At 51.8% G+C, this 19023-nt stretch overlaps 7 gene segments (V, D, J or C); 1 reads left to right on the forward strand and 6 right to left on the reverse strand.

Moving 5' to 3' along the window:
* LOC102517513 overlaps window positions 1–19023 on the reverse strand; it is a 255227-nt gene that overhangs the window by 215026 nt on the left and 21178 nt on the right.
* LOC116664456 overlaps window positions 1–19023 on the reverse strand; it is a 220355-nt gene that overhangs the window by 186267 nt on the left and 15065 nt on the right. Inside the window, 1 exon segment of the C gene segment in view lies at window positions 16906–17206. Coding sequence covers window positions 16906–17206 — 301 coding nt within the window.
* The window catches only part of LOC102508908, a 226113-nt gene that overhangs the window by 104862 nt on the left and 102228 nt on the right, over window positions 1–19023 (reverse strand).
* LOC102504046 overlaps window positions 1–19023 on the reverse strand; it is a 148906-nt gene that overhangs the window by 55215 nt on the left and 74668 nt on the right. The window contains 1 exon segment of the C gene segment in view: window positions 15288–15296. Coding sequence covers window positions 15288–15296 — 9 coding nt within the window.
* The window catches only part of LOC116664460, a 91158-nt gene that overhangs the window by 44421 nt on the left and 27714 nt on the right, over window positions 1–19023 (reverse strand).
* The window catches only part of LOC102505942, a 78584-nt gene that overhangs the window by 14316 nt on the left and 45245 nt on the right, over window positions 1–19023 (reverse strand). Inside the window, 1 exon segment of the V gene segment in view lies at window positions 17631–17637. Within this exon segment, the coding sequence occupies window positions 17631–17637 (7 nt within the window).
* On the forward strand, window positions 1470–18463 carry LOC102516257. The segment is given in 4 exon segments: window positions 1470–1609; window positions 1714–2007; window positions 10078–10090; window positions 18453–18463. Coding segments are annotated over 3 exon segments (342 nt in total).

Below are 19023 nucleotides of genomic sequence, written 5' to 3' on the forward strand. Positions count from 1 at the left end.
TGTTGTCACCTTCTTCAGTCAAGTTGATTCATAATGATCTGAGGTATCATCTACACAGCCTACAAGTTCCATCTTTGAGTCTCTGAACTTCCAAATGCCTTTTATATTTCTACTCAGTAAGGTTCACTCTGTGCTAATAGTTCTAGTGTGTTCTGACAGGTTCTTAGTGCCACGTTTCCAACACTGCAGTTTCATAGAGAACAATCTCACCACACTTAAATATTGTCTCTGTTTCACTCACTAAATGCCTTGTCCCCAAATTCCAGTAAATACTGACCTGCTTACTATGTATACAGTCTTGCCTTTTCCAGAATTTCAAATAGGTGAAATCATACAGTTTCAGACTGGCTTTAAAAGTAGCAATACGCTAATTTTGGATTCATTCATGCCTTTTCATGCTATGATACTTTAATATTTAAATTGCTGAATAGAATTCCACTGCATGGATACATCGTGCATTGCTCATTTATTCATTTAAGAAGAATGCCTTTGTTGCAGCTTTACTGCAGCACCCAGAAACTTGAAATAATTCCAACACCGCACAACAGCTTAAGAGACAGACAGACTGTGATCCTTATTGGGAACGACACATGTCATTAAAACCAAGGACTCTCGATACACGCAGCAGAACGGCGTTATTGACGGCAACTGTGCTGAGGGAAACAAGCCGTACAGGTGGCCGTGCGCGCAATATGGCCCCCCTGGGTAATTCTGGGAAAAGAAAGCTAACCTGAAGTAACAGCGTGGAAAAAGAGGAGGGAGAGGAAGGAGGAGCTCCGGAAACCAGCGAATAGATGGAAGGGAATCAATTTGTTCCTCTTGATTACGCTGACGCTTGCGTGAGTGTGTACCAGAGAGCGCACTCCAGCACGGGCAGCTTGCTACATGCCGCGACGCTTAATTAAGGCTGTTACAAACAGAGTGGATGCCTGTGGGGGACGACGTGAGGGACAGGCGCTGCAACGCTGGAGCCTGCCGAAAACACAGCTTCTGACCTCTGGCTCCCAACACTAGGGGGCAGCAAAGTCCTCACGTCTCACTACAGGGAGCGGGTGCACAAACCTCACAAGCACTGTCCTGTTTTCCGGGACTTGATGCAGGGACAGCTGGGTCTAGTGGGGAGGCGCACAGCTGTAGGTGCTGGGACTGACCCTCCCCACAGGCGTGTCCTTGGACACGCAACAAGCCCACCACATTTTGGCTGTAGTTCACATCCCTACTCTGTGGGAAACAGTGAAACTTACATCACAGGGTTTGTGTCCATATGTGAAAACAAAATACACATGGGTGACAAGTGTTTACTCTGGAAAACCCACATAGTGGAAAATCGTATTTTCCAAAATTCTATCAAAACCACCAAATCCAATACACTCACTCCTGCTCTGGGGTACTGCCCTTGCTCAAACCCCAGGCTTGCTGTATGGTGAGATGACATGCAAATAGGGCCTCCCTCTGAGGATAAAGCCACCCGGCCCTGGCCCTGCAGCTCTGGGAGAGGAGCCCCAGCCTGGGATTCCCAGCTGCTCCCGTTCTCTGAGCAGGACTGAGCACAGACGACTCACCATGGAGCTGGGGCTGAGCTGGGTGGTCCTGGCTGCTCTTCTACAAGGTAATTCATGGAGAACAAGAGCTACTGAGGATGTGGGTGGTCATGAGTGAGGGAATCAGAGCACGTGTGACAGTCTCCTGACCAGGATGTCTTTGTGTTTGCAGGTGTCCAGGCTGAGGTGCAGCTGGTGGAGTCTGGGGGAGGCTTGGTGCAGCCTGGGGGGTCTCCGAGACTCTCCTGTGCAGCCTCTGGATTCACCTTCAGTAGCTATGCCATGAGCTGGGTCCGCCAGGCTCCAGGGAAGGGGCTCGAGTGGGTCTCAGCTATTAATAGTCGTGGTAGCACACACTATGCAGACTCCATGAAGGGCCGATTCACCATCTCCAGAGACAATGCCAAGAACACGCTGTATCTGCAAATGAACAGCCTGAAACCTGAGGACACGGCCGTGTATTACTGTGCAAGAGACACAGTGAGGGGAAGTCGGTGTGAGCCCAGACGCAAACCTTCCCTCCTGAGAAGCGTGTGGGTCCACCAGGGGGTGTGCAAGACTCACAGAACGGAAAGACCAGCCCCAGGAGCAAGTGCAGAGGCGGGTGGAAAGGGGCTTCCTGTTCCTGGCAGGGATTTCCTCTACAAACCCCCCCAGGACATTTTGTGTTGTGCTCCACGTAGCCCTAATTTCTCATCTTCTCGGCGCAGCCGACAGAGAAGCAAGTGACACTATCTGTTCAGAGATGAGCCACCACCAGTGAGGAGGGCTGTCCCCTCTCCAGGCTCCTGTCCCTCCCCTTCTATCCTGACAAGAGGGCTTCCTGAGGGATTTCTTCATCTGTGAGAAACACCAGTGGAGCCCAGTCACCCTGTGAGCTGCTCTCATGTTCCAGGCGCACACTGACTCCATGCCTGTGAGAATCCCGCCGGGACACTTGCCCCAGGCGGCTCGTCCTCCTGCCACGCGTTCCCCCCTCACATGTTGTCACTGTGGTGGGCACTGATGATCAAAGATTGCCCTCCTTCTGTGCCTGTCCCTGAGTCTCCGGGGTGTAGCCACAGCCCATCTACAAGGTGCAGCTCTCAGGTTTCCAAGTGAATACTGCAGAACAACAAGAGAAGGGACGTGTTCCCTTTACAGCATCGCTGGGCCATGTTCTGGGCAGGTCTCTGAAAGCAGTTCATGGGGCCATGTTCTATGAAGCATCTCAGTTTCCACATAGACAATGTGCACAGATATCGAGAACCAGACGGACAGAGACCTACTCCCTCCCTGCCCTCTGCTGTCTGTTGATTGTCTCACAAAGCCCACCTCAACACTGCCTGCTGGCTCCCTCTGCCCAAATTCTCACTAAGTCTCTCCTAGACAGTGGGCTTTCCGGGGCTGGAGTCCTTCTCACTATTCCCAGAACCTCCACCAGGCACCAGACACAGTGAGGTTCCGTAACGAACCTCAGTGGTGAGGACAGAGAGCTACACGGTGTTGAAAGGGGCGTGCACTGCTTAAAACAGGTTTTAGAAGAAAAATGACATACCAAAAACAGCAAAATTGGGAGACAGTCAAGATGGAGGTGTAGAAGGAGGCCGTGCTCACCTTCTCCCCCGAATACCACAAAAACCGCATCTGCAAATGGAACAAATCTCACAGACTGCCTACTGAACTTTGGCAGAATATCTCTTACAATTGGAAACACAAGGAAATACTCACAAAACTGGATGGGAAAAAAAAAATCAGTGCAGGAGCTGCCCCCTGGGGAGGGAGTGGAGACGGAGGAAAAGTGCGCTCACTCCAGGAGGCCCCCTCTCCAGCAGGAAGGTCAGCAGGGATAGAAAAGGAGCTTCAGAAGCTTGGAGGGAAAACTTGTAGCGACCTGGCAGACAGAACTGGGACAAACCGGCACAGAGGGTCTCTGCCATCCCTAGCTCTAGGTGTGAGCCAGTGGGGGTGGGCTGGGTGGGGCTGCTGGAGCCCAGGCTCCCATGGACGATCCCGGGCAGAGGGCTGGTGCTGAGTGTGCAGAGGCAGCCACAGTAGGCAGAGTGCGGTGCAGGCTGAGGGTAGAAGAGTGTGCAAAACAGGCTGGGTCCACCCCCACGACAGCACCACTGCTGGGGCGCGTGGGGAGGGGTGCAAAGCAGCCCAGCCCCAGCAGTCGTCGTCATGAGCCCAGAGGGCACTGCTCAGCACCGTTGTGGCACACATTGCCCTAGAAGAGGGGTGGGGCTCAGAAACCGCAGGCCTCTCAGCATTCTCTGGGGGGCACAGTCCTTGCAGCGAGGCTCCCGGGCAGAGGTGGGGCTGACACCTGAATCCATGTCCGGTCCTGTGACTTTGCAGGTGGGACTGAGACTTGTTTCAAGCCCCAGGCTGTGGTGGCAGATTTGCATAGCTGGTGCCTTTGTGGACCCACACCTCTGAGACAACCTAGTGGGGTTCTGGTGCTTGACGTGGGGCAAGCCTGGTGTTGACAGTGGCCCCGCGTAGCCGATGTGGACATGGGGCTGAGGGCGGGGCTGACCCGTGGCTCATGGGGGATCCAGGTCCCAGTGCCTGATGTCAGTGGATCTGCACTGGTGGCTCTGCAGGGCAGAACCTGGGGACACCAGCGTGGGTTGCTGATATCCCCATGGCTGGGGGGGAGGGGGACAAGGGCAGCAACCGCAGAGTGCACTTTGGAAGCCCAAGTAACTAGTGGTGGGTGACAGCACAGAGGGCACTTTCCAGTGGTCGTCTCCTGAGGAGGAATATTCTGGGGCTCGTCTTCCAGCAGAAGTGCTCCAACCCCACCTGCCACACACTGCAGCTCAGAAATGGGTCTGGACTCTTTGATTCCTACAGTAGGGGCGCAGGCCCGGCTCTGACAACCACAGAGCAAAGAGGAGGCCCAGTTCAACAGCCAGGGCAGGCTCTGGTCACACCAGCCACACCCCCGATCAAGGGGACAAAAACCAGCACACACGTAGGAAAGACACTAAAAACCGTCCTTGTGACAAAATTGTTAGATTTGCACAGTCTACCCAGGACACTCCCACATTTGAAAAAAACAGCCCTTCAGACACAGCAGGTAACTGACACGTCTACACCCACAGCCAGAGAGGTGCAAGCAACGTGAGGGGGAGCCGCTCCCGAGTAAAGGCACCAGAGAAGGTCCCTGAAAGAACAAGCAATAAAACAGACCCGACAGCCTGCTAGAGCCTACTTTTCGAAAAGGAGATGACAAAAAGCACTAAGGAAATAAGAAAGACTATCAACAGAAATGTAGAATACAGGGTTTTCTAAAACGGAAATAGAAACTGTAAAGAGGAGCCAACTAAAATCAGAAAACTCAGTTGCTGAGATAAAGCTGAGCCAAACGCAGTCAAAAGCAGACTAAATAATACGGAAGAACGAATAAGTGACTTAGATGACGGGACAATGGAAACCACCCGATCAGATCAAAGCAGCAGGCAGAAGAGCAAACGGAGACCAACGAAAGCAACATGAGGGACCTATGGGGTAACGTAAAGCAGGCCAACCTCCGCATAACAGGGGTCCCGGAAGGAGAAGAAAGGGGAAAGGGATCAAACAGGTACTTGAAGAAGTCATGACTGAAAACTTCCCGAACTTCAAGAAGGAAACAGATATCCAGGTACAGGAAGCAGAGAGGGCCCCAAACAAGATGAACCCAAACAGGTCTACACCAAGACGTATGATCGTTAAATGGCCAAAGTTAAAGATGAAGAAAAGATTCTAAAGGCAGCAAGAGAAAAGCAAAGGGTGAGTTACCGGGGACCCCCCTTAAGGCTCTCAGCTGACTCCTCTGCACAAACACCGCAGGCCAGAAGGGAGGGGCAGCATACGTGCACAGTCCTGAGTGAGAAGAAACTGCAGCCTAGATACTCTACCCAGCAAGGCTACCCTTTAGGGTAGGAGGAGAGATAAAGAACTTCACAGGCAAGCACAAACTAGAAGAGTTCAGCAACACTAAACCCACGCTAAAGGAAATGGTGGAAGGTCTGCTGTAAATAGAGGAGAAGCAGGAAGCTACTTTCTTCAATTATGGAAAGCCATAATTGAAGTGTGAAAATAACAGAGAACTAAGAGAATAAACATGAAAATGTGAAAGAGGACATAAAAATCATAAGTTGTGGAAGAGGGGAACAAGAAAACAATTTTCTTTTCATTCTTCTTAGGATGTGTTTGAGCCTGCATGACCACCAGTCTAAAGCAAACAGATACAGTAATGGGTTAACATACTTGAAAAACAGGGTAACCACAAATCAAAAGCATACAGTAGAGTCACAGACATCAAAAAGAAACCAAGCTGACACAAAAGAAAGTTGTCAAACCAGAAAAGGAAACAAAAACAAAAAGAAAAGAACAAAGAAGAAATACCAAATTAACCAGAAAACATAGTTTAAAATGCCAATAAACACACGTCTATCAATAATTATCATGGATACAGAGCGGCAAACCAGATAATAAAACAAAAGCCTACAATATGCTGCCTGCAAGAGACCCACTTGAGGGTGAAGGACACACATAGTTTGAAAGTGAGAGGGTGGAAAAAGATATTCCATGCAAACAGAAATGGCAAGAAAGCAGGAGTAGCAATACTCCTATCAGACAAAAGAGGCTTTAGAACAAAGGCCATAAATAGGAAAAAATGACATTATGTAATAATAAAAGTAGAAATACAAGAAGAGGATATTGCATTTGTTAACATACATGCACCCAGTGTAGGAGCCTCTGAATATATGAAACTAATACAAACAGACAAAAAGGGGAAAGCTGATGGGAGCACAGTGACAGCAGGGACTGCAACACCCACTAACGCCCCGGACAGAACTCCCAGGCAGAAAACTAACGAGGCAACCGAGATACCAAACGGCACAAAGGAACAGCTGGGCTCAGCTGATATTTTAAGATGTTACATTACCCCCCAATAGTAAATACTTCCTTTTCAAGTGCGCATGGAAACTTCTCAAGGATAGACCACATACTCGGCACGAAAGAAGCCTCAACAAATTTAAGAGGATAGAATTTATTTCGAGCATCAGTTTTGACCACAATGGCATGAAACTAGAAATCAATCCCAGAAAGAAAAACAAGAAAAAAAACTGCACGGAGACTAAACAACATGCTGCTAAAAACCAATGTGTCGACAAAAACATCAAAGGAAAAATTAAAAAATACCCTGAGACAAATGACAATGGAAACACAACCACACAAAATCTACGGGACGCAGCCAAAGCCGTCCTAAGAGGGAAGAGCACAGCGGTACAGACCTTCCTCAAAAAGAACGACCTCAAATAAACCACCTAACCCGCCACCTGAAAGAATTAGAGAAAGAAGAGCGAGCAAAACCTGAAGTCGGTGTCAGGAAAGAAATAATAAAAATTAGGGAGGAACTGAATAAAATAGAGACCAGAAAAAAAAAAAAAAAAACAATAGAAAAAATCAATCATACCAAGAGCTGTTTTTTTTTGAAGAGTGAAAAAAAAAATCGACAAACCTCTGGCCAGCCTCACCAAGAAGGAAAGAGAGGATACAAGTGAACAAAATAAGAAAGGAAATGGAGAAATTACAGCCAATACCACAGACATTCAAAAGACCACTAGAGAACACTATGAACAACCTCATGGCAACAGATTGGACACCCTAAAGGAAACGGACAAGGTTCTGGAAACATAAAGTCCACCAAACTGAATCAAGAAAAAATAGATCCTTTGAACAGAATGACCGCTAGAAGTGACCAGAATCAGCAAAAACCTCCCTGCAAACGAACGTCACTGGGGAGCTTTGCAGGAAAGTGGTCACCACATGCAGATGGCCTGGTACTTTACATAGAAGCCCCAAGGCTCCACGCAGAACAACTGGAGCTGATGAAGGAATTCGGCAAGGCAGCAGAACACAGGATGAGCATAGAGAAACCGGCTGCATTTCTTTCCACTAACAATAAAATATCAGAATGGCTGTTATCAAAAAGAACACAAATGACAAATGTTGTTGAGGATGTGGAGAAAAGGCAACCCCTGCACACTGTTGTTGGGGATGTAAATCGGAGCAGCCACTGTGGAAAACAGTATGGGGATTTCTCAAAATACTCAGATGAGAACTCTTACATTGTTGTGGAAAAATGTGCTACAGTTCAGTGTTACAGCTGTTGTGTCAGCAACCTGGGTCCAGGCAGGAGACCAAGCAGCACTTGGAGAGTTGGAGAACTCAGGTTTATTATGCCAGCGGGCCCAGAGGAGTTAGCACTCCAAGCTCTGGACCCCGTCTGTAGGTTTACACAGGCTTTCATAGGCTGCCAGTGTACACTTTGCAACATCACATGCAAATGAGGTATAACGAAAGTTGGCTAATTAGGAACAAGCTTTGCAGAAATGGACAAATCAGGAGGGAGAGATAACCAATCAGGAGTGCGCTCCATGCAAACGAAGCACTACAAATGGACCAATCAGAAGTTAGGGAAATGGACCAATCAGGAGTGAAGGAAATAACCAATCAGGAGTGAGCTCAGGGAACCAGTAGAGTTTTAGGGATAAGTAAGCCGTTTCTGGCAGGGAACTGGATGGCGCCGGCAGGAGAGTAGTGGCCCTGCTTGGGGGTCCTGCCGGTCTTTCTGTGGGGCTTCCCGCCTCCTTCCCCACTTTGATGCTCTCTTTAACACCTGCAGCGAGCATCAGCCTTACAGTGGTGCCCCTTATTCACCATTGGGTTCTTCTGGTCCAGGGGCCTGTACTGAGTGACTAGTAGCTGTCGTCTCAGTGACTCTACCCGTGAGCTAATGAAACGGGTAATGAGATTAAGGATGCAGGGACCAAACAGCGGTGCTGCAAGGATCATAAGGAGGGGGCCTGCTGGGGGAGGAGCCAGGAGGCCCAACTCCAGAGGTTATTCCACTGTGCCCAGGAGTTTGCTGGTTTCTGCGTTCAGCTCGATCTCGTAGTTGTTGGACCGTATTTCTGACAATTGCTGATTGATTTACGTAGAAACAGCATTCCTCATTTAGGAAGAGAGAGTCCCCCCTTTTTGGCGGTGAGCAGTTCTAAACCCCTCCTGTTCTGTAGGACAAATGCCACTAGGGAGTCCAGCTGGTTTTGTAGAGTCATTCAGGACTCAGCCACCTGTTTTAAACCTTCAGTGACCTCAGCAGATAACTGCTGGTAACAGTGGGAAGATGAGGCTGTTCCTCCTATTCCTGTGCCCACTCCAGTCGCTATTCCAGGCCAACGAGTAGTGGTATTAACTGGATGGCCCTTTTTGATCGAGTATGGTCCATCAGGGGTACGGGAAGGCTCTGGTTATTAGGCATTTTGTCCATCTGAGGGATAAGGAGGCCAATGCGCAAGTACCTGTCCAACTGGCTGGCAGGAACTGGCAGGCATGTGCCCCGCATACAAAAAAGGTTCCTGGGCTCGGTGTGCACCAGGGTTTGGCAGGCATCCAACCAGAAACAGTTGTGCAGTTATGGGTTTGGGCACACTGGGCAGTGGCCAGATTTCCCACAGAGTCTGGGGACCACCCAGGGTGGCCATTGAACTTGGTTAGAGCTGAGAGACCTATCGGGCTGGCTGCATGCTGCAGGGGCCTGGGACGCAGGCAGGAGCCAGCAAGCACTTGCTAGTTGTGGGTTGGTAGCATGAAGAAGGTGATGGACTTGCTTAATAAGGGACTTAATTGGGGGTCCTGGTTATAGAGCATGGACCTAGGTCTTCTTTTCTTTTCCCTAACCCTTGCTAGGTCTGTAGAAGGGCCCTGAGTGTGTGGGCCGGGGATTTCTTCTGCAGTTTGGCGAATGGGTCCCATTGGAACCCCTGTCATGGAAAGAGATAAGTCAGCAACGACTTTCACAAGCGGAAGAAGGGCTTGGGGTCTCATCATTTCTCACAGGGAGGTATGGTTCCTCCAGCAGACACTGACCGACCACTAGGCTTCCTACTGTGGAGGGACGGAGCGCAGCTGGTGTTAGTCTCTGGCCCATGTTCCAATCCTGGGGTGCAGTGGCCGTCAGTCCTACAGCTCGCAATACAGCGACAGTACTCAGTACTAAAATAAAGCGGGACAGCAGTTCATTTTCTGTCTTGATCGGTGGCTCCTCAGGCTTCCGCCGCGGAAGGCTTCCGGGTGTGGCTAGAGCAGGGCTCGGTGCTCTCTGGCAGGCGAGGCGGGCGTCTCTGGAGCCTGATTTAAGAGGCTCTCTGGGGACCTGGGCGACTCTCCAGACGTCCTCGTCTCGCGGTGGCGCTGCTCTCTTTACTCTGCGTGATGAATCCGGGGGGCGATACCTGCAACTTTAGAGCTGTTGGGGTGGCTAACATAACTGGGTAGGGGCCCTTCCAGGTGGGTCTGAGCAGCTCCCTTTGCCAGTCTTTTGCCCAGACTTGGTCCCCAGGTTCATATGGGTGTCACATTGTTCCCAGTGACACTGGGATCCTGTCAGTTCCCCACCTATGGATTTCTCGCATAGCCTTTCTGAGGCCCTGTATTTGCTTATGAAGTTCTATGCTCCCCACTTCCTTAATACTTTCCCCTAGTCTAATTAAAGGAGGGGGCCTCCCGTACAGGATCTCAGAAGGGAGAGCCCCGTCTTGGACCGAGCGGCACAGTGTACCCGCAGAAGAGCCGGGGGCAGAGTGTCAGTCCAAGGCAGCTGAGTTTCCTGACTGCGTTTCGCCATAACTTGCTTCAGGGCCCGGGTCCCGCGCTCTGCTCTCCCTGAGCTCGGGGGCCCGTCGGCTGCACGTAGACTCCAGTGGCTGTGTAGCGCTTCTGCCACAAATGCAGGTCCGTTGTCTGCCCCTGTGGTCAGTGGCATCCCGAATCCGGGAACAGTGTCTCTGAGTAAGGCCTTTGTTACTTCCCTTGCCTTCTCAGCCCGTGCTGGGTGTGCGTCCACCTACCCTGAAAAGGTGCAGACAAAAACCAGTGAGTCCTTGTATCCTCTGCTAGGCCCTATTTCTGTGAAATCCACTTCCATATCTTCAGAAGGAGCCTGGCCGCAGCGCTGGATTCCTTTTGGTCCAGTTGGCCCCCGTTCTGCATTGTTCTGGGCACGCACAAGGCAGCGCTGAGAGACTGAGGCACAGAGGGATGGAAGTCGGGCGATCAGATAGTATCGATCCAGCAGGGCCTCCGAGGCCATCTGTGCATGTGGGTGAGCTTGTGCTGCTGGAGGACCACGTGACGGGCTAAGTGTTCAGGTACGTGTGTCCATTTGTCAGGCATCGCCCACCATCCCTCCTTCAGTCCTGGCCTGGAAGATTTCCTCTCGGCTGTGTTCCAGAGGCTTTGGCAGTTTGGGTGCTGGCAGAACCTTCGCCACGGTCCCAGGATCTCTGGCGTGGCCAGACTGACTTGCTGCTTCTCACGCAGCCTGGTCTGCCAGTCGGCTTCCTCTGCTTACAGGGTCGTCTCCCTTCTGGGGCCCCTCGCAGTGGATGACTGACCCCCCCGCAGGCTCCCAGACTGCCTCTAACAGTTGCAGTATCTCGCCTTTATTCTTGATCTCCTTTGCTCCAGCTGTTAACAGACCCCCTTCTTTATGTACGGCGCCATGTGTGTGCAGGGTAGCAAAGGCGTACTTAGAGTCCGTGTGAACGTTGACCTGCTTTCCTCTTCCCTCTCGTGATGCCTGGATGAGCGCCCATGTTTCTGCCCTCTGTGCCGACCATCCCAGTGGTAGAGATTCGGCTTTTATTACCTTGTGTGCTGCGGTCACCGCGTATCCTGCCATATGTTGTCCATCCTGCATGGAGCTGCTCCCGTCTGTAAAAGTTCAAGTTCAGGGTTCTGGAGCGGAACATCAGACAGCTCACGCCTGCTTGAGACTTCTTCTACTACGTCCTCACAGTCGTGGTCGGCTGGGCCCTCTCCCTCGGGCAGGAAGGTGGCTGGGTTCAAGGTCCACACCGTCTCCAGGCAGATCCTGGGGTTTTCACAGAGGAGCCCTGGGCAACGTGTCATTCTAGTGTTGGTCAGCCATCGGCGCCCCTGGCTGTTCATCAGGGTGGGGACTGCGTGTGGAACCTTCATGCTGGCAGTCTCTCCAAGGGTGAGCTTGTCTGCTTCCTTGACCAGGGTTACTGTAGCAGCCGGTGCTCGTAAGCATGGTGGCCACCCTGAAGCTACTGGGTCCAGATTCTTTGACAAATAGGCCACGGGCCACTGCCAGGCCCCCACTGCTTGGGTGAGAACCCCTAGGGCTGCATGATTCTTCTCATGGACGAACAAGTTGAATTCTCTTGTCACGTCTGGTAGTCCCAGGGCTGGGGCCCTGGTTAGCAGTCTCTTGATCTCATTAAATGCTTCTTCCTGCTTGGGTCCCCAGTCCGAGGGTTCTTCCCCAGATCCAGCGGTGGCTTCATATAGGGACTTGTCTATGTCTGAGAAACCAGGGATCCAGATTCGGCAGAACCCTGCTGCCCCCAGGAATTCTCGGATCTCTCTCTTGGTGCCTGGCTGTGGTATCGCACAAATGGCTTGTTTTCACTCTGGGCCCAAAGCTCGGTGTCCTTCTGAGACAATGAACCTGAGATACTTAACTGTCTTTTTATAAATTTGTGCCTTTTTCCAGGAGACCTTATAGCCAGCATCCGACAGCAGGGCTAACAGGGCCTGGGTCCCCCCCCAACAGTCCTCTTGACTGGGGCTGCCTGATAGCAGGCCGTCTGCGCACGGCAGCAGGCGCAGTTTAGAGCTTCTCCCAGGAAGGCAGTCAAGTCCGTGGCCAGTGCTTCTCCAAACAGGGTGGGTGAGTTTTTAAAACCCTGCGGTAAGCGAGGCCAGGTTAACTGAGTTTTCCTGCCCGTGTGGGGGTCCTCCCATTCGAAGGCAAATATCGGTTGACTGACTGGTGCCAGCCTGAGGCAGAAGGAAGCATCTTTGAGGTCTAGGCAGGTGAACCATTTGTCTTGGGCCGGTAGGAGGCTGAGAAGAGCGTGTGGATTCGGGACCACTGGGTGTATTGTGGTCACGGCATTGTTAACTACTCGCAGACCCTGCACTGGCCTTCAGTCTATTACTTCCACCTTTCTGACGGGCAGGAGGGGCATGTTCCATGGAGGCTGGCCCTCTTTGAGAATTACCTCATCACGCAAACGCTGGATGTGCTTCTGAATTCCCAGGCGGGCTTCTCTGGGTATGGGGTACTCTCGCAGCCTGGATGGGGTTGCACCCGGTCGCAGGTCTATTACCAATCAGGCCAGTCTGGGGGGTCCTCCTTCTGCCCAGATGGAGGGGAACTCTCCTCACAGAGAGTCAGGGTTTGTCTGGGCACTTTCTGTTTGGTATAGGCACCATTCTTCTTCTTGGGGCACGGTCGCCATCATGAGCAAGGCTTCCTTCCCCCTCAGAGTTAGATGTGTTTGCTTTCCAGGAGAGAGTGTTATCCGGGCCCCCAGTTTACAAAGTAAGTCTCTTCCCAAAAGGGGGATGGGGCATTCTGGTAGGTAGAGAAACTCATGAGTGACTAAATGTCCCCCGAGCTGGCATGATCGTGGATGGCAAACAGGCGAGAGGGACAGGTCCCCGGGGGCTCCTGTGATAATTGCCGTTTTCTCAGTCAAGGGGGCCACAGCTTTGATTACTGCCGTGTCCGCTGTAAATGTCATCGGTTGGCCCCCCACCAACATCTTGACTGCGGGCTCCCGGGGGCCTGGAGCAGGGACGCAGTCTCCCCTAGGCTGAGTCCAGCCCGGCCAACCCGACTAGGTTCCTCGGAGGAGACTTGGGCCGGTACTTTCCTTCGCTGGCTGGAGGTTTTCTCTTTGGTAGGTTTTTTGCTTCTCCGCGATAAGGACACTCATTTTCTCAGTGACCAACCTTCTTACAGTATGCACATTGGTCTTGCCTCTGGGGGGCCCCGCACGGGTCCCCCCTTTTCGCGATGGGGCGGGATGCTGGTTTGGGTAGGAGTGCCCTAGTGCTGCTGCCAGCAGGCATGCTTTCTGTTCTGTTCGTCTGCCTGCTTCTTGTCGGGCTTCGCGGCCTTGATTTATGAAGACTTTTTTGGCCACCTCCAGCAGTTGAGTGGAATTCATTCCAGCAAAACCTTCCAGTTTTTGAAGTTTTTGGCGGATGTCGGTGTAGGATTGGGCCACAAAAGCAGCATTGACCATCTGCTGGTTTTCGGGGGCTTCGGGGTCAAATGGGGTGTAGATCCGAAGCTTCGCATAGCCTCTCATAGGAGTCCATGGGGACCCGTCCAGCTTTTGGATCACTGTGGTGGTCTAAGTTATGTTGGTTGGTTTCTTTGCCCCAGCTCGCAGCCCTTCAGGAGGGCTCTCTGATACGTCTGCAGAGCCTCTCGTCCATCTTGGGTGTTAAAGTCCCAGTTTGGCCTTCTTTCTGGGGCTGCATTTAGGGCTGACCCTTCTGCGTCCATGGTTCCCTCTGGGGCCTGCTCTTGTAGCCAGCTTTTAGTTTCTGTCAGGACCCGCTTTCTTTCTTCAGCATTGAAGCGTCAGGAGCAGCTGATGGATGTCATCCCAAGCTGGCCGGTGGGTCCGGAAGATGGACTCTAGGAGGGCAATCATGGCCTGGGGTTTTTCTGAATACGGAGGAGTGTGGTGTCGCCAGTTCAGGAGGTCTGTTGTACTGAAAGGCTGGTGGTACAGGATGGAGTGTCTGGGCTGTACGGAGCCATCATCGTTAACGTACTGGGGCCCTTGGGCCTCCGGGAGAGGCATCTGGAGGGCGGTTCGCTGGCTGGCTGGCTAGTTGGGCTGAACAGTCTCCTCCCTAAGGGTTCCTGGCTTGGAGCCTGGGGTTGTGCCGGCGGGGACACAGATGGAGGTGGGCTATCAGGTGGAGGCGGCTGTGGTGGAGCCGCAGAAGGAAGGATACATGGCGGGGGCATCGCTGGTTCTTCTTCAGGGTCCCCCTCAAGAGCTGGCTTCGTTGCACCTTCCTTTTTTGTTTTTACTGTCTGGGCCACGAGGGATCCTACACTGTCCCTGACCATTTGTGCAGAACCAGACCCATGGGGGCAAGCTTTGGGCGATTGTTAGCCAGGGGTCAATATATGGGAATTGGTTGGGGTGCCCTGGGGTCCTGGCAATTACTCTGTACATGGCCCGGGTAGTTGGCAGGTCAAGTGTGACTTCTGAGGGCCATCCCACTCTGAAGGTGGGTCATTCTAACTTGCACAACGTGTGCAACTTTTCTGGGGACAATTTAATCCCATGGTCTCCTGAGGAACCCTTTTTGAAATTCTGAATCACGCAGCCCAGAACTGTCGGCTTGGATTCTGAGGCTCCCATTGTTGGCTGACAGGTTTTATGGCCTGTAGGATGGGTCTGCTTCTGGCGCTGCAGACTGTGACCCCAGGACCAGTTTTTTTTTTTGTTTTTCTTTTTTTTTAACTCCTCAAAAACAGTGAAGTTCTCAAAAAGCCCACTGCCTCACTGGGCCTGATATTTATCTGTTTGGCTGCAAGTCCTGCCAATGAGTTAGGGTTTCAAGCTAGGCAGCTGTCCCTGAAGCTCCCCTGGGCCTGGACAAGCTCTAGGCGTCCCTGCGTAGCCTTTTCATAGCCTGAATTGACAAAATTTGAGGCTGGAACGGCCAGCCAGTGGCAGAATAAGTGGAACAAATGGGGACCTCAAAAGGGGACTCCAGCCAGGCCTGGGGTGGCTCCCTCTGGCTCAGGCCTTGCGGTTGTGATTGCAGACAGAGGGGTAGTACTGAGGCTGGTTTATTAATTGCAACAGGATATTCTGGGGCACTGGTGACAAGGTCGTGTCTGAAACTCTTCACCGTAGTCTCCTCTTAGTCCCGAAGGGCACAGGGGTCGTTTACTCACAGGCTGTTCTATGATTACATTCACGGGAGAAAAGAAGTAAATGTTGGTTACGCTCTTGGACGTGACATAGAAATGGATGAGGCGAGACCAAAGCAGGCAGCTCGCATCATTTTGGACAAAGCTACACAGTATCATGAGGAACTGACAGGGTGAAGAAATCTGTGGTTTGGGGCTCAATTAGTGAAGAACCTGAGAAGAGCTTGTGTGGGGGTTAGCGCATCAGGGAAGGAGCAGAGTCTGCCGCCAGGAGCCGCCAGGCTGGGTCCCCACGTGGGGTGACGGGTGTCCTTCCACCTCCAGACGCAGGGAGCGTGCCTTTCACAGGAGAGGCGTAAGTCTCGCGCTGGGAGACAGAGGGGAAGGTCCGAGTGTCCCTCTTGTGGTGGCTGCTCCTTAAGCCACTGTAAGTCACAGTAATCGGCATGGCACTGGGGCACATTCTGGGTGGAACGCCCTGGACCCCGCACTTGGTGTGTGCTGGAGCGTTTGTGTTTACCTCTGCACACCCGGCGTGTGATGCAGGTACCAGCTGTACCTGCTTTTCCAGGTGTGAGCTGCACTGTGCAGCCTCGCGTGCGTGCGGGGTGCGGGAGAGCACACAGCAGGGGGCCAGAGCCCTCCCGGCCAGACCTGGGCTTGTAAGCACGGGACCTGACCGCCCCGAAGGGGATCCTGGACAAGCCGGGCGTGCCTGGTGAGGATGCAGAGCCCTCTTCCTGGAGTGAGAGCGCGGGTGGCTTTCCTGCTTCTGGTGCTCACCTGAGACTGCACGGTGAAGAAAGCGTCCTGCAGTCGGTCTGCAGTAGTTTCTGAAATTTCACACGTCAGTGCCCACCTGTCTGTAACAGGTCCCTCCCAATTATTTGTGTGTTTATCGGTGATAATTGATCAGAGAGCACGTGACCCAACGTAACCTGCACAGGGAACAGGGAGCAGGTGCCTCTATTCTGCAGGGATTCTCTGGACCTGGAGGAGGAGCACACATGGCCACGGCCCCACCCGTCCCCTCTCACTGGCGTCCTTCCCTGTGACCCGCTTGTGGTCCTGGGGGGCTGCCAGGCTCACCGGGCTTCTCATGCAGGATGTCAGCCAGGAGCCCCCACCTGGCAGGGACAAGTGTCCCCATCAGTAGGGTGGGGCTGAGAGTTCACAGGGGAGGAGGGTAGAGTGTGTTTAACTGTCAGTAAATCCACTAAATGGTTTTGAAACTGCTGCACATTGACCATAAAGGGACAGGGGCCAACAAGAGTATTTAAAGCAGGAGACTCTCCGCCTTTTGTGCAGGAGAGAATATTTGTTTAACTGTTGTTTTTCCTTTTAGAAAACCTTTCTAATTTAGACACTAAATGTGCAAGCACAGATTCCTGGATCCAGAGGGGTTCCTGCTCTGTGGAGAGGAAACCCCAGAGCCTGACAGGAAACCATGAAACCAGCACTTCCTGCACCTGCCCCTGGGGCTGAACGGCACAACTGGGGAGTCCTGAGTGCCCCCGGGGGTCCTAAGTGTCCCCTGTGACCCTGCAGGGAGGTTTGTGTCTGGGCTCACAATGACTTCCCCTCACTGTGTCTGTGGCACAGTAATACAGGGCCGTGTCCTCAGATTTCAGGCTGTTCATTTGCAGATACAGCGTGTTCTTGGCGTTGTCTCTGGAGATGGTGAATCGGCCCTTCACGGAGTCTGCATAGTATGTGTTACTACCATCACTATAAATACCGGACACCCACTCCAGCCCCTTCCCAGGAGCCTGGCGGACCCAGCTCATGCCGTAGCTACTGAAGGTGAATCCAGAGGCTGCACAGGAGAGTCTCAGAGACCCCCCAGGCTGCACCAAGCCTCCCCCAGACTCCACCAGCTGCACCTCAGCCTGGACACCTGCAAACACAAAGACATCCTGGTCAGGAGACTGTCACACGTCCTCTGATTCCCTCACTCACGACCACCCACATCCTCAGTAGCTCTTGTTCTCCATGAATTACCTTCTAGAAGAGCAGCCAGGACCACCCAGCTCAGCCCCAACTCCATGGTGAGTCGTCTGTGCTCAGTCCTGCTCAGAGAATGGGAGCAGCTGGGAATCCCGGGGCTGGGGCTCCTCTCCCAGAGCTGCAGGGCCAGGGCCGGGTGGCTTTATCCTCAGAGGGAGGCCCTATTTGCATGTCATCTCACTATATAGAAAGTCAGGGCATTGCTGGCCTCAGAGAGGGCCAGGCCCCTTTGTAGCTGTGAGTGTCTGTGGTTTGCTGGTGTTGGTAGGATTTCAAAATATCATGTTTATTGTGTGAATTTTCAGGGTAAACACATAGAACCTGTATATTTTACGTGTGCACACGGATTGTATGTTGTCGCTGCTAGAGTTCCTCCCACGTTGGTGATGTACGCAGCCCCCAGACGGGTAGCGCATTTGTGGTCTGTGCAGGGACACATGTTAGGAGAGGGTTTGTCCAGCATTTTCACCTGTGTTCCTCCTCTTGGTCATAACTGATCCAGAATCAACATCAAGAAACTTTTTGACAAGACCCCCTTCAGTGGTGAGATCATGATGACTGACAGTTAGTGTGTTGACCAGTAATCTGTAAGCAGAGTTCATGAGGATTGTTTTCAACCGTCTCTGCATTTCAATGCATTTCGATCAATAATAACATTCAAGAAAATGTCTTTACTTGTGATTGGGCTGTAATGAATACTTATTATATACTTTGTAATTTTATTTTTATGCAAGTTACAAACTACACAATATGCTATAAATCTCACCTCAGTGTTGCACATTGAAGTCTACACATAGTGGGATAGAAAGTTTATGTGACGTGAGAAATGAGACCAAGCCTCACCCTACCTGAGTTTGACGTCTCCAAGTGGCATGAGAGCTGGGAGAAGATCCAACTGGAACTCTTGGATGAACTGCAAAATCCCAGGTGTTAAACTTCAGAGTGTGAACTGCCAGGTTGAAGACTGAGGGTCATTCCCACCCCGATTCAGGCTCATCATTTCAAACTGCTTCTTGCACCAGAACCACTCCCCACCCAGCTGTGCTGTCCTCTGACCACAGACCTGCAGCACCTGAAGGATTCTCATCTAGACTCAGCCATACAGGTGAGGGTCTTATCTGCCAGAAGTAGGAAAGCACGAATAGGGGGAAGGTGGGTAATGAACCTGGCACTGAGCCCTCAGCCGCAGGGAAGTTCTGTCAGGAGCCCAGGAACTCTCAGGATGTGGGTTCGGAATCCAAAGCTTCATCCTGACTTTGCAGCACTGTCCTCAGAAGGGCTGCGCTGAACCGAGATTCACACGCTTGTGAGAAAATTAATGTCAGAATCCTGGGTATAGATTCCACTGATGATGGGGAAGACATTGATCTGAATAAATAATCCTATTAGACGTTTCTTTATAGAATTGGGTGATTTTCAGAAAGAAAATTAGCTGATAGTGTCCCAATTCAGAAGGATGATGGAAGTCCAGAAAGCCCTCATCACATGAGTAACCCGGGCTCCCGTCTGTGTGCAGGGACACGCACACACACATGCACACTTAGTGCACATGCACATACATGCAGGGACCCACACTTTTCTGTCATATCTTCATCCAAGTCCTCCTTCATCCAAGATAGTGTCTCTGACACACATAAGACATAATCCTGGGACAGGAAACTGCTGGCATTTGAGGAAACATGGAGGACCCATATTTTCCAGTAATGA

This window comes from Camelus ferus, chromosome 6 (genome assembly GCF_009834535.1).
Source record: "Camelus ferus isolate YT-003-E chromosome 6, BCGSAC_Cfer_1.0, whole genome shotgun sequence".
NCBI lineage: Eukaryota > Metazoa > Chordata > Mammalia > Artiodactyla > Camelidae > Camelus > Camelus ferus.